The sequence below is a fragment of the Trachemys scripta genome, chromosome 1 (assembly GCF_013100865.1).
Source record: "Trachemys scripta elegans isolate TJP31775 chromosome 1, CAS_Tse_1.0, whole genome shotgun sequence".
Taxonomy (NCBI): Eukaryota; Metazoa; Chordata; order Testudines; family Emydidae; genus Trachemys; species Trachemys scripta.
In genome coordinates, this window is record NC_048298.1 from 158,413,566 (window position 1) to 158,427,046 (window position 13,481).

At 42.6% G+C, this 13,481-nt stretch overlaps 1 protein-coding gene across 1 annotated transcript; it reads left to right on the top strand.

The window, feature by feature from the left end:
- The first annotated feature begins 259 nt into the window (after nucleotides 1-259).
- Nucleotides 260-12,877, top strand: LOC117871078 (OX-2 membrane glycoprotein-like). Its single transcript, XM_034758697.1, has 5 exons — nucleotides 260-339; nucleotides 1,893-2,228; nucleotides 10,221-10,526; nucleotides 11,053-11,186; nucleotides 12,498-12,877. The coding sequence occupies exons 1-5, from the start codon at nucleotides 291-293 to the stop codon at nucleotides 12,600-12,602; spliced, it is 930 nt and encodes a 309-aa protein (XP_034614588.1). The 5' UTR covers nucleotides 260-290; the 3' UTR covers nucleotides 12,603-12,877.
- Nucleotides 12,878-13,481: the final 604 nt, after the last annotated feature.

Sequence of the window (13,481 nt, forward strand, 5' to 3'; positions counted from 1 at the left end):
CTTTAAATTTCCATGAGTGCAGATGAAAAATCATCCATATTAGCTGCCAATACTTGTTTTTCTGAATTACAAAGCAGCAGTAGTCATCAATCTATCCAGGTTTCAGTGGGAATTTCTCATAACTGCTCTGCAGAAGGAAATGTATTGGTATCGCAGGGGGAAGAGTCTAATTATATAACTTACAGTAGATGACGATTTGGCCTGTCCCTAAAGGGAGTAGTGTATAAAAAGGGAAGTTCAGAACTGAATGCCTTTTGTTGCCTGCTCATCTGGTTGATCTCACAGCTGAGATGATATTCACATGCATTTTCTTCTCTTGGATCTGGGCGATGGCAGCAGGTAAATTTTCTATTCTTTGGCTAAAATTGTATGTGAAACTTTGTTGACCAAACATCCTGCTAACCTGGTGATATACAGCTCTTATAAGATCTTTGCAGAAGCCCTTGCTCCTCATTTACCACCCCCTGATTAACACCATCAATGATATAACACTTCTGGCCAGACACAGCTGTTTTGTACTTGGTGACATGACCTTGATAGAAGCTGAAATGAGCTTGATAATGCTTCCTCTACTGCCACTGCATTATTCATGTTTCTAATTTATGGATAGTGTCTTTAGTTTGATATAAAAGGAGTGTATCCATTAGCTCGAGGCATGTGTACATATTTATTTTAAAACTACAATAAAGCAAATGAGCCACCTAAACTGCGACTTGCTTTCAGTTTACGTTACGACAGAGATTTTTGGTTATGCAGTGTAAATGGATTCCTTCTGGTCAGGATGGGGTCGTCTGTAATGACTGACATACAGGCTACTTGATCCTTGCCACGCCGCCCTGTGTGAAGGAAATATAGCCACATCGTATTGTGGGACAACCTTCTACCTCTTCAAGAACACTATATGTAGTTTCTCATGCTGAAGCAGCAGTTAATGTATAAAACACTATTTTCAATGCGGTGCCTGTTGTTGCTGGCATCTTTCTTCACATGCTGGTGTAGGGTCCACATACTGATGTAAACCAACCAAGTAATGTTAACTTCGGCTGTGTGAGAAAATTGGTGTTGAGTGAAAGATTAAGACTGGAAATCTCTCACTTGTTGCCTTAATGGCATTTCAACCTGCTTCTATTCATTTAAAGAGAAGGAGGACAATAATTTTTCATGGAGAGCTTCTCTCCCATGATTCTCTAGCTTAGAGAGACAGGTTTTCATGGGCATGTCACCTTCTAGCTGATAAGTCACCAATACTGATTCTCAGAATATTTTATTCTATGAGCCGTCAGAAAGGGCTCTGAAGGTAGCTAGTGGTCCATGGACTGTGGTTGGAAAATAAGTTATAATTGAAGCATTCATTCTAAACTTCAGTCTGACCTGACCTAACCTTTCTGGTCTCTGATAGATGTGTATGTAGGGGATGACAAAATGTGTGTTAAAGGCAAGGTGGGGGGCTAGGGCTTTATTAATTCCCTTTCAATTGGACAGACGTCCATAGGGTCCAGAAATCATTAGTATAGTGGAGCTGCTCATTAGCTTAAGAGTAAGTGTTGTGTGAGTCTTTAATACAGATCGAGCAGACAAATGTCTTCATCAGAAATAACATAATTGCCCTTGTTCTTTTGATCTGAACTGGCTTTCTTGCTAGAAACTTTAGCAAACAGGCCAAGGATTGAATGGGCTGGGAGAGTTGCTTTATTCGTCATGGTGAAGTTTAATGTCCCAGTGTGATTCACAGGGAATCTCTTTATGGAAGGTCTGAAGGCAAAGCATGCTAAGAATTCTCACTCAGAAGTTGCAGAGGGATGTTGCCTTGGTAAATAATGGAATCTCTGTTTAGAATGTGCCATGAGTGGATGAAAGGGAATCTCAAAATTATGTGTCTGGTCTGCCCACAGGCTCAGTGCAGGTAGTTCATAGGAAGGTCCAATCGTCCAAGACCGGAGAAAATGTTACTTTCCAATGCCAGCTTGTCATGGATCATGAAGTGCTGCAAGTCACCTGGCAGAAGGAGAGTGGAGAGGGCAAAGGCAACATAGCAACCTACAGCAGGATTAACGGCCACAGAATCCTGGGTAACTATAGCAGCCGTGTGAACTTCACCCAGAGCGAACTGACAGTCTCTGCCATTACTGTTCATGCAGTCACCCTGCAGGATGAAGGCTGTTATAAATGTATCTTCAACACGTTTCCCATGGGATCCATCACAGGCAGGACATGCCTCAAGGTTTACGGTAAGACCCTATCACAAAGCGGGGCTTTGACCGTTCAGAAACTCCAGCCATTTCCTAGTTTGTGATTGTCTTTAGTGGCAGCGCTGGTTAATCTCTTTCTTTCTCAGTGGGAAGGTGACCTAATTTTCCCTTCCTCATTGGTTTTTACCTCTAAGAGGGAAGCAGTGGTGAGCAGAACTGTGTGAATAATGGATTGTTTCAATTCACTGGCAATTAAAAAATAAAAAACAAAAAACAAAACAGTTCGGGTCAAACCAATTTTTTTTTTGGCAAATTGTAAAGTAAAAACAACAGTTCATTTGGGGTCAAACAAAAAGTTTAGTTTTGACAACATGTAAATATTTTGTTTAAAATTTGACCATTTTAAAATGTGTTTGATTGCTTTTACTAAAACAAAAGGAAATTTTGACACAGTCATTTTGAACTGAAAAACCAGGTTTTGTTTAGAAAGTCAAAACAAAAGATTCAGATTTTTAAAGGTGGTTTTTGTTCATTTGTTTGTTGTTTTTTTGTTTTTTACCGAAACACTTCTGGAAAACTGAAGGAAGAAAAAATGTGGAGGAGTAGAAGGGGCTGGGAAGAAAGGCTTTCATCTTTCTGGGAAGGAAACAAGTGGACCCATGACTAATTCCTAAACCTAAAGAGACAAATTATGGGAAGAAGTCAATTTTAATGTTAGGTAGAAGGGAGGGAAATGTGCTTTTAAAATTACTGGCTTGTTTGCTACAGGAGACCATTAATTATGCACAAATATATTTTCTATTTATCCTGTAAAATCAGGAATGCAGGCCCTGCCCATCCAAGTCCTTTCTCCTACCATTCAAACCAGGGCGGATTTTCTTCAGAGCACTCAACCCTATATTCTATGTTGCTCTGATCTGCCTGTTAGCAAACTTCTCCTTTTGAAAAGTATTTATTTTCTGTTAATGCACGTGCTCTCAGGAACATTTGTTTCTGTGGTTTCGGTCATAATGTATACAGTGAAACCTCACCATTGTTCACTTCTCTAATGGACAAACATCAGTGTTTGTAGTTTCTGAGCAGTATCTGGTGGTTTTGAACAAAAATCTACTGGCTGAATGTTGTTGTTTGGTCTCATATGAGCGAGATGTCTTTGTTTTTAACATGATACTACTACTTTTACATAAACAGTGAAGGGTTGTTATGAATAAATTAAACAATACTGGTTAAAATGGATGATGGTGGGTCTTGCCATATGGAATGAGACTAATAGCCCTTCCATGGTAGCTGGTAGCAGATTCTTCAGAAGAAGGTATAAAATCCATATATGTAACAATTACATCATAATATGCGTTTGGGTTAGGAGAAATCTCCCCACAAGCACTTAGTGGTTGGTTTGTGAACCATGAGAGTTGATATCCCTTTAAAATCTTAATTTTATTATTGTGTAACTGAGGAAACTTTTATATCAGGAAGTGACCAGAGATGTCTTAATTATGTGGGTGCCAAATGCTAATTATAGTTTGGGGATAATTACATGTCTCATTCTTACTGGAATCCCATGTTTCCTTTTCCCCACACTAACTAAAAGCTAAGGTTTTTGTACTGAGAACTTAGTCAAAGGATACATTCTGGGAAATGTGTTAGAGAAACCAGGGCCGGCTCCAAGTTTTCTGCTGTCCCAAGCAGCAAAAAAAAAAAAAAAGCTGGGGCAGTGCAATCGCGCCGCTTCACTCTTTGGCGGCAGTTTGGCAGCGGGTCCTTCACTCCCTCTCTTCCTCTTCGGTGGCACTTCAGCACTTAGCAGAAGAGTGGGACTGAGGGACTCGCCAACAAATTCCTGCCGAAGATCCAGACGTGCGGCCCCAATAGCAGGCAGAGTGCTGCCCCTTTATATTGGCCGCCCCAAGCACCTGCTTCTTTAGCTGGTGCCTGGAGCCGACCCTGAGAGACACAGGCCGTGGCTTCAAAACGCTGCTGTGGGAGCGCGCCTGCGACAGTGCTTTGAAGTGCTAGTGTGGTTGCGCGCCAGTGCTGGGAGAAAGCTCTCCCAGCGCTGCAGATACTCCACCTCCACTAGGGGATTAGCTGGGGCACTGTTTACACTGGTGCTTTCCAGTGCTGTAACTTGCTGTGCTCAGGGGGGTGTTTTTTCACTCCCCTGAGCGAGAAAGTTGCAGTGCTGTAAAGCGCCAGTGTAGCCAAGCCCACAGTCTGAGGGCCAGAGGTCGCACTCAAGTACAGGAAAGGCAAATTCTGCTCCCATGGAAATGATGGCTTTAATGATCGAAATATAATGGGTGGAACTGCTGAATCAGATCCCAGATGCATTAACTTGGCTCTTTGTTCTCTAGCGAATGGATTGAATTCTGTAAAGTTTACTGCATGTGGGTCTTTCAGATGAAACTGTAAAAGCCCAGGTCCTGACTGACATGTGGGTGTTAAGATGTGGGTGTTAAGATCCCAAGGCGTTCTTGATAAGAGCAGGGATTTGTCCTGATACTGGTGGCCAAAATTCTTTCTCTCCTCACACTCCTGTATGTAAACCTTACAGTTATCATCATCTGCTACAGAAAGAGCTGCATTTCTGAGGAGCTTTTTGTATCCAATAGAGTTTATAAAGTACTTAGGGATCCCGTAGGGTGAGATAACAACTTCTAATTTAAAAAAATAGCAGTAGGGATTGTGTTATCCTGGTTGGTGGGACTTCACCCTCACAGAGTAAATATTGTTCTACATCACTCACTTGCCCACCCTGTGAAAGAAGAGGGGTTTGAGGCTAAAATAGCAGGTTACTGTATTAAAAAAGATGTTGGAAAAAACTCTAGTTATGTTCATAGGGCCACTGATTTAGGGCTGGCAAATACTGGCTATTGTCCATGCAGTTTACAAGAACACTTAATAATTCCAGACAGGAACAGGCCAGGGAGTGGTTTGTTTTAAATGTTTAAACTTTCTAGGTGCTCCAATAGGACTGTAAGACGTCTCCTTATCAGGGATGTTAGTTATTGATGGACCATACACACAAGAATCTTATCATTGTTTAATACATAAGGCAAATGTACCTTTTCTGAAATATATAAAATAAGATTTAGCATTTGGATGGATTCCAGATCATATCCTAAGATCTTTTCCCCTTGTTTCATATCCAGTGCTATCCTCAAAAAATATTTTGCGCACTCTTTCCAAATAGATTACAAATCGTTTTCCCCAGCACAGGCACCTCATTTTGCATAATTCATTTGTCTTTGTCTCAAAGCTACTTAAAACCCTGATTTATGTATTTATTCTTATTGCTATTAATTGGGGGTTAACATGTTTAAAAAGGTATGTGTGGGGGGGAGAGTATTCCTACTCTCTAGGGACATGATATAAGAATGGTTCCAAAGGCTTTCTGAAACCCTCAGTCACTCACAGCAAGGTGCAAATCAATTTATGGAGATCCCAGCTTGAACTGAAATTGTCAGTTTACTTGTCCTGGAGGGGTTGGTGGGGATTACAAGGGAGTTTACCTTCTAGTGATTACCCGGCAGTTATGACCTTTATATTTCATATATGCGTTATTTCCCGTGCTGCCACCGTAAGTTCTTTCTACCTGTTTAAGAGAAGTGAAGTCAAATCAGGTGGTGCATACCATACATGCAGGAAGCATAGATATGGGGGAATGGATAGGTTTTCAGGTGGGAATTTCAAAGCTGCCTTGCTAAAACAGGAGGGAGAAACCTTGTGAAAATGGTAGTGTGTAGGAGACACTTCCTTAGTTTAAAAAACGTCCAAGCATCCCCTCCAACATGTTTTTTATTACACGATCTCTTTCAGAATTAAAGATCTACAAAATATTACTAAAGAAGAGTAAATAGAAGTTGCTGAAGATTAAATCTGAGGGAGAGAAACAATTGTTAACTAGTGGCTAGTTTAGGGAGAATCAAGATTGGCCAGTTTACAGAATCCTTTAGGAATTTGTTCCCATGTATCTAGATATGTTATAAATAGCTTACACATAGCTGGCACCAGTCCTCTGAAGGTCTCAAAGCACAGTGGATAAGTACTATCCCTATTTCATAGATGAAGAAAGTGAGGTGCAAAGAAATTGAGTTACTTGCCAAAGGCCATGCAGTGAGTTAATGGCAGAGGCACTCCCAATTCCTGTCTACAGCCACTAGATACAATTGTAAGCCCTAAAATAAGACCCAGTCCTGCTCTCATTTGAAGTCAGTTGCAAATCTTCCACTGACTTCAGTGGGATCAGGGACAAGCCCTTAGAGTAGATCGTATTCTTTATATCTGAGTGTCCTTTTTATTATTTAATAATAGACAAAAAAATTAAATATAACCAAGTTATTAAGTGTTAGTAAAGATGAATGAAACATTTTTCATCCTCTGTATATTGGAGTTGGAGAGCTAATTAGGCAGAGAATTGGTGAGATCAGCTGTATAGGTCTTCTGTAATGATCACTCTTTGTTCTAATATGGGTAGGCAGAGGACGGTCTAGTCAGAATTGGAAGGAAATGAGATTTGGGACAATAGTTCTATTCCATGCTGCCATTTACTCATATGTCTACATAAGAAAAAAGTACCCGTGGCGGCGAGTCTCCGAGCCTGGCTCTACAGACTCAAGTTCACGCTATGGCACTAAAACTGGCCGTGTAGACTTCCCTTCCCCTTCCTGGGGCGCCAGAGCTTGAGCTCCAGCCTGAGCCGTAATGCCTAGGCAGCTATTTGTAGCGCCGTAGTGCGAGTCTGAGTCCACAGCCTGAGGCTGTGAAACTTGCTGCCACCTTATTTTGCTGCTGTGTAGATGTATGTGACTTTAGGCAAGCTCCGATACCTCTGTGCCTCAGCGACTGCTCTGTGAGCTGAAGACAGTCACGCCTACCTGACTTGGTAAAATGATTTGAAATGGGAGGTGCCATATAAGTGCCATGTATTCTTATACATTCTTGTAAATGATTCTTTGCTGATGCTCCACTAAAGCCCTCCCAGTGGAACGTTGCAGGAAACATTGGCCCTTGTGATCTGTGTAGGCTTTGCTTCACTGTTTCTGGATGTCACAATCCAGTATTTGAAGCCGATGCAGTGGGCGGAGGTAGTCAAAAGCTGTTATTTTTACGTACCCTGTGAAAAAAAGAAGAAGTTCAAAGAGTTATTTGATAACCGAAACAGAATGCTCTTTGTGAGACTGAGCCCTTCGATTTCCAGACTTACATGGGAGACTTTGAGAAGTTCCAGCTGAAATCCCCATTGGCTCTGACCCTGCAGTTTTAAGAAAAACACTATTGTAATTTATCAGCACTATCAGTTGGGTAATGTGACAGTCCCTCTCTTGATCAGTGATGCGGGGAAGTGAGAAGCTGATAGTGAAGTCTCATGAGCAAGCACAACCACAGTAAACAAATTAAGTATGACTTGGAAAAACTACTTATGCCATACAATCTAATGTACGTGAAATTAATTGTAGGGATAGAGACATAAGATAAAAAATAGGATCAGCTTAGTGTTCCCCTCCAGAATGTCTCTGTCTCCAGCTCTGAGTATGGAGTGGCTGTAGCCTCTCCATTATTAAGGTTGCCACATGATGTCCTAGTTTTGCCCTCCTACCACTATGGCTTGGAAAATTCATCCAGTCTTGTCAGGTTCATATTGAATGGTACGGGTATCTGCAGGAGGCAATATAAACTTGGCTGATCCCACACTTTCCTTTAAGTTACTTTCTTGTCTGTTCCATGAATATGAATTTTTAAGAATAATATCATCATTTACCTGTGCAAGAGGAAGCAATGGTTTATAAAACACTCAGAAACCTGGGAATTTCCAAAAATAAAAATGTTTGTTTAAAAATTGGTACAGTTGCTAATGATGACAATGAAGTTATCGATCACATCACTCACAAGCACAGCACTTCGAAGTTAGGTAATGAATAGTTCATCACAGCATAAAAGTTTGCATTGCCCACAGCAGAACTCTTGGCTCTGACTCAAATTAAATTAGAGCTGCTGCGCCTGCAATTACATAATACTCTGGTCAAGATTTTCAAAAATAGGTGGCTACATTTGGGCTCCTCATCCCATATTTAGGCTCTAACCCTGCACAGATGCATCACTTACATGAGTGGTCGCACCGAATGTCATGGAACTATTCACATGGGGGTGAAGTTACGTGCCCGCATAAGCCTTGGCAGCATGGGGGAATCTGAATCAGTGAATTGGTTTTCACCAGTGCTGAGCACCTATCAGCTCCTGTTGAAGTTAATGGAAGCTGCTGCATGCTCACTCAGCACTGGTGAAAACCAAGCCCCTTAGGTTTCTAAATCCATGTTTAGCCACCTAACTTCAGGAACCCATTTTTGTAAATCTTGTCCTTAATAATAATAATAATAATTAATAATCTCTAAATGTAAACACACCCTAAATGTCATTTAAAAGAAACGGGGAAAAAAAAATGTGCACATTCATGACATACACTGATCAGCTGCGGGTACATGACCACATAAATATGCAGTAAATGTTGTCATACATTGACTGGAAGTTGTCTGTATGGGGAAGCTTGCACTACTTCTGTATAAACAGAGAACTTCAGTTGCAGGGCTGAGAGCCCCAGAATCTTTCATCTAGCAGTAATTCCCCTTAAAAAATTAAACAGAAAAAAAATAGAAATCTGGCTGAATGGAGCTGATCACTAATTTTAGAGCTATCTGATTTCTTACTTGCCAAGGACACCCCCTGCTGCTTTTTACCAACTCTTTAGCACTATTGTTGAAATCTGATAATGATGTTATTGGGACTTGGTCTGTGACACCCATGTTTCTACTCTCCCTGCCTCTGATTTGGCTGCTTTCTTCTATGATGAATGTGGGAATTTTGCTAATATTTTTATTATTCCTATGCATGCTTCAGATTCCCTCTGTGATTTGAATTGCTATGTACCGAGCACAAAGAGTTTACTTTTGAGGCAGCGCAGAAGATATGAGATGTTGGGTCACCTAACTGTCTGGGGTGGTCATTTAAGGACAGGCTGAAACCGGCCCATATTAGTGGAGAATCCAGGAAAAAATGTGGATAGATAGAAGCTCTTACCCGTGAGACAGACAGACAGACTGAGAGAGGGAGAGACAGAGCCAAGATGGCTTCTACAGCAGCTTGGCTGGTTAGAGCCCTGACACTGGCCAGTCTAAACTCTGTGTTGGCCTTTGCATCTCTGTACTAACTAACTATAGGACCTGGTAACGCTGTGTTCCAGTTGGCTAACAAACCCCACTCTGTTTCGGAAAGGCTGCCTGAGATCACTGCAAATACTAGCTGAGGTGCATTGATCCCAGAAGAGGACAAAAAGACTCCTCTTCAGAGACCATCTCAATTGGACTTGCGAAGCAGAGCTCATGGTGTGAAACAGGCGTGCTGGAGCCCAGAGGCTCAGGCTATGTCTACACTAGAAACGAGACAGTGGCACAGCTGGAGAAATGCAGCTATAGAGCTGTAGTGTACACACAATACAGTGACAGAAAGGGTTTTTCCTTCCCCGTAGTAAATCCGCTGCTCTGAAAGGCTGTCTACACTGGGGCTTAGGTTAGTTTAACTATGTCTCTCGGAGGTGTGAATTTTTCACACACTGGAGCAATGGAGTTGGACTGACCTAACTTTCCTTGTGTGGACCAACCCTCAGCCTTGGAGCCATTGAGGCTGCGTGGGATACCCTTAAGGAAGAGTGGGATCCCCCTGGAAGTCTGACGCACTGAAGGGGTTTCTCTAAGGGATTATTTAAAAGCTATGGCATAGCGCAGGTCCTGTGCCTCCATGACTACTTCATTTTGGCATCGTTGTCTGACGTTTTGAAAGTCCACGTGTCACACGCTGGGCCCTGTCAGGTTGAGACGACAGACAGCACTGAGCAGTAAAACCAAATGCCGTGCTTGTTCTCTTCAGTCAACACAGACACAGGCACCAAGTTCCTCTTTGCTGTAGCATGCTCACTAAGCTACCGTAGTGAGAGAGCTGCAAGTGTTATTAATGGGTTTTCCTTCTTGTGCTTAACAGCAATATCGGAGCCCAGACTGGAGGCCAAGCTTGTGTCCAGTCCGGACAGTGGTGAGGAGAAGGTGCTGGAAATAAGCTGCTCAGTAACAGGGAAACCAGCTCCAATGATCAGCTGGAACCTGTCCCATCGCCTTCAGCAGGAGCCGGGACAGTATCTCATCAATCACTCAGACCAGACTGTGACTGTTATCAGCAATTTCACACATGTCCCCTCCAGGATTCACTGGGAGAACCCAGCTGGCTGTGTGATCCAACATCCGCTCCTAAACCTGACGCTGACTCTGTCCAAGGATGGGCAGGTCCAGGGTGAGTGTGAGCTTGGTGTGGGGAAGAGGAAAAAGGAAGCTGTGTCCTCTGATACAGGAGGGAGAAGAGAAAGAGACAGTTCAAAGGAGGGGAGCCAAGGGCAGAGGAAAGGGAGGTGACCCCAGAAAAGCTGGAAGAGAATGATGGAAGTCTTGGTGCAGGATGGAGAGAGGACAAGGATCTTTGGGGCAGCTGAGAGAAGTGGGGAGGTGGGTCTGGTACACATGGGAGAGAGAGAAGAGTTACTGGTGCTGACGCTCACCTAACACCAGGCCACAGAAATAAAATGGCCCCATAAAAACCTTGGGCACAAACTGTTGTGTATATAAACAGTGCATGAGGCCCTGGTGAAAGGAATTTTGTTTGGAAGTGCTCCTCGTATATGCCGCTGCATGTGGCCTCTCTCCCTTCTCTGTCAGACCCCTGTACCCGTAGCCTTTCCTTTTCCTTCTTTCCCTTGGAGAATGATGGAGTGTCTGACAGATAGTGGCAGCCCATGTTAAAGGCTTGCTGATTTTCTCTACAGGCCAATCAGCAACAGTTGACACTGTAACAATCTACGTATTGGTTGCTTTGATTCCCTTGGGGCTCTTGTTCATCTGCTTCTGCATCTTGAAGCGACAACACCAAATGGATAGAAACAAAGCTGATCTATGTTGGGTGAGTCTTCCCAAAATACCTCTCCGGGGGCTAGTCTGTGCTCGTAAATACATCCATGGCTGCTACACACTGGACCCAGACTTTAAACATTGGGCTTGTTAATAGTTGTCAAACTGGCCTCTTAGTGTTTTGTGATTCCTGTTTAAAAATATGACAATGCTGCTGTAACACAATCAAACTCGGGCTTCATTCTTCGAAGTCACAGGGTTCTTCTGATCCTGATAGTACAGGTACCTGTAATACAGAGCAGAGAGAGACTCAGGGATCTGTAGGGAACAGGGCTCAAACTAAAATGTCTCAAAAACAGTTTAACATGGCTGAACAACTTGATTAAATAGCCTAATAACTGTAAGCCACGTGGACTAAGCCTTTTGGCTCCTTTACAGGGCTCTGTGTCCATGGCTTGGCCTAACGCAGAGTTAAACAACAAACTGAAACTGTGTTTCTGTAGCCACATATTCCTAATACTTTGAACCATTTTATATTCAGGCAATAAATGTTTTAAAACTATTGAAACCATAAACTTATAGTACACACCTGTAATGCAGAGCAGAAGGTGACTCAGAGATCTGTAAGAAATAGGGCTCAGATTAAAATAGCAGCCCCTGTACCCGAGCCAGGATAGGGAGTACCTAGAAATTACCCCATCTATTTGTGTGCGTGTGGCAGAGAGAGGTGTGGGGAGGTAGGTCCAAAAATTCAACCACTGTGCAAATTTCACTATCAATGGAAAATCATAGCACTTCCTTTTGTGCATGCCTTACACTGCTACTTAGTTATTGCCTATTACCATTCATTTTTATATCTAAGCATTTTGAAAAGGGAGGGTGAATATCATTACCTCCATTTTCAGGTAGGGAAACTGAGGCACAGAAAACGCTAAGTGACTTTCCAGAGGTCATCCAGATCTGACTCCGTCCGTATCCACCCGTCTATGATGCCTATCTTGGTGGAAGTAGTGTTTTGAGAAACAAAAATGGAAATGGTTTAGTCTGATTTACAGTATGGTCCTTAAACAGTTTTCAGTACAAGATCAGGAGAACCACTGCTGGAAAATACTTTTAGCAACAGCTCAACATTGTAGAGAAAGCAGCACTGTGCAGAGAGGCTAAGATTAAAGATCATTCGTGGAGGCTGTACTGCTCTAATCTCTGGAGTCCCATTGGTGGAGCCATGCGAGAGAACCTTGTCCTCCATTTCTGATACAGGCAGATGCAGTCCATCAGCACACAAGGCAGTCAGCCTTGCGCCTTACTCCAGCACTAAAATCATTCACTTTTTTAAAAAAGCCATGTGTTTCTCTTCTGCCAGGTTCTTCCCTTATGCACCAAGGACATGAGGCATGGACAGTGCACAAAAAATGATAAACAAGGCCCTGACAAGCTTCCTCCCTTAAAAGCCCTCTTGGACAGATGAACGCCTGGTGTTGGAAGAATTTTACCGAACAGTGGTGAAATGAAAACAGTGCTGGGTTTGGATGTGTGAAACTGATGTCTAGCTGTACTTGTAACATCTCAGACTTCCACATGAATCACATTACGTGCAACTTGCCATGTTTTATACGGAAAAAAAAAAAAAAAACCCCACAAAATATTTTTATATCTATTTATGTTTGAATAAATGAGCCAATAAGTGTAGTTGTATATAGAATGCAGTAGGTATTTATATGAGACTGTTAAATTATAGTTTTGTAGATCTGCACAATAAAATACAGTTTTGTATTTTCTGACATCTTTGTATTATGGGTATTTTTTGTTGTTGCTTCTAATGCCACGAGCCCCAAGGCTGTTTCTTTGAGGCCTGTGGGGCTGTGCTGGATTTTATGATGCTGGGAGTCTTGAATGATCTGCTAGAGGGAATAGATAAAGCAGGAATTAACTTTGCAGTGCGTTCTCCTCTGAGAGCTGCTGCAAATACAGTGATAGAGAAAGAACACTGAGAGGAACCAGCAAAGCAGCAGCCACTGGTGACCCCTATAACAAGCTTCTGTAAGACGTGGGGACTTGAACCTAAACGTTCTTGGAGGTAAAACCAGAGGCTGCAGCAGAGCCAGTAGCCACCCTGAGGGACTGGAGCCAGGAGCAGGCCTTAAGCCATGAACCGTCCGTCACGGGAAATCTGTTAACTGGCACTAATAGGATCTTGGGGCTTTTCCTCCCCTCATCCCTTCTCCATTCCCTGCAACTAACTTCCCTTTTTTTCCGCAGTGTCCTGCTCTGACCACAATGGGTTTCTCCACGTGCCTTGACTCCCTTGCATCACAGTTGCAGGAAGGAGTTTGGAGTAGGGCATTGG

Excerpts from the sequence above, each read along its gene's own strand:
- LOC117871078 (XM_034758697.1), top strand. The coding sequence starts at position 291 with ATGATATTCACATGCATTTTCTTCTCTTGGATCTGGGCGATGGCAGCA. Across the intron at positions 340-1,892 it reads GATCTGGGCGATGGCAGCAG|GCTCAGTGCAGGTAGTTCAT; the intron begins GTAAATTTTCTA and ends GTCTGCCCACAG. Across the intron at positions 11,187-12,497 it reads ACAAAGCTGATCTATGTTGG|GTTCTTCCCTTATGCACCAA; the intron begins GTGAGTCTTCCC and ends CTCTTCTGCCAG.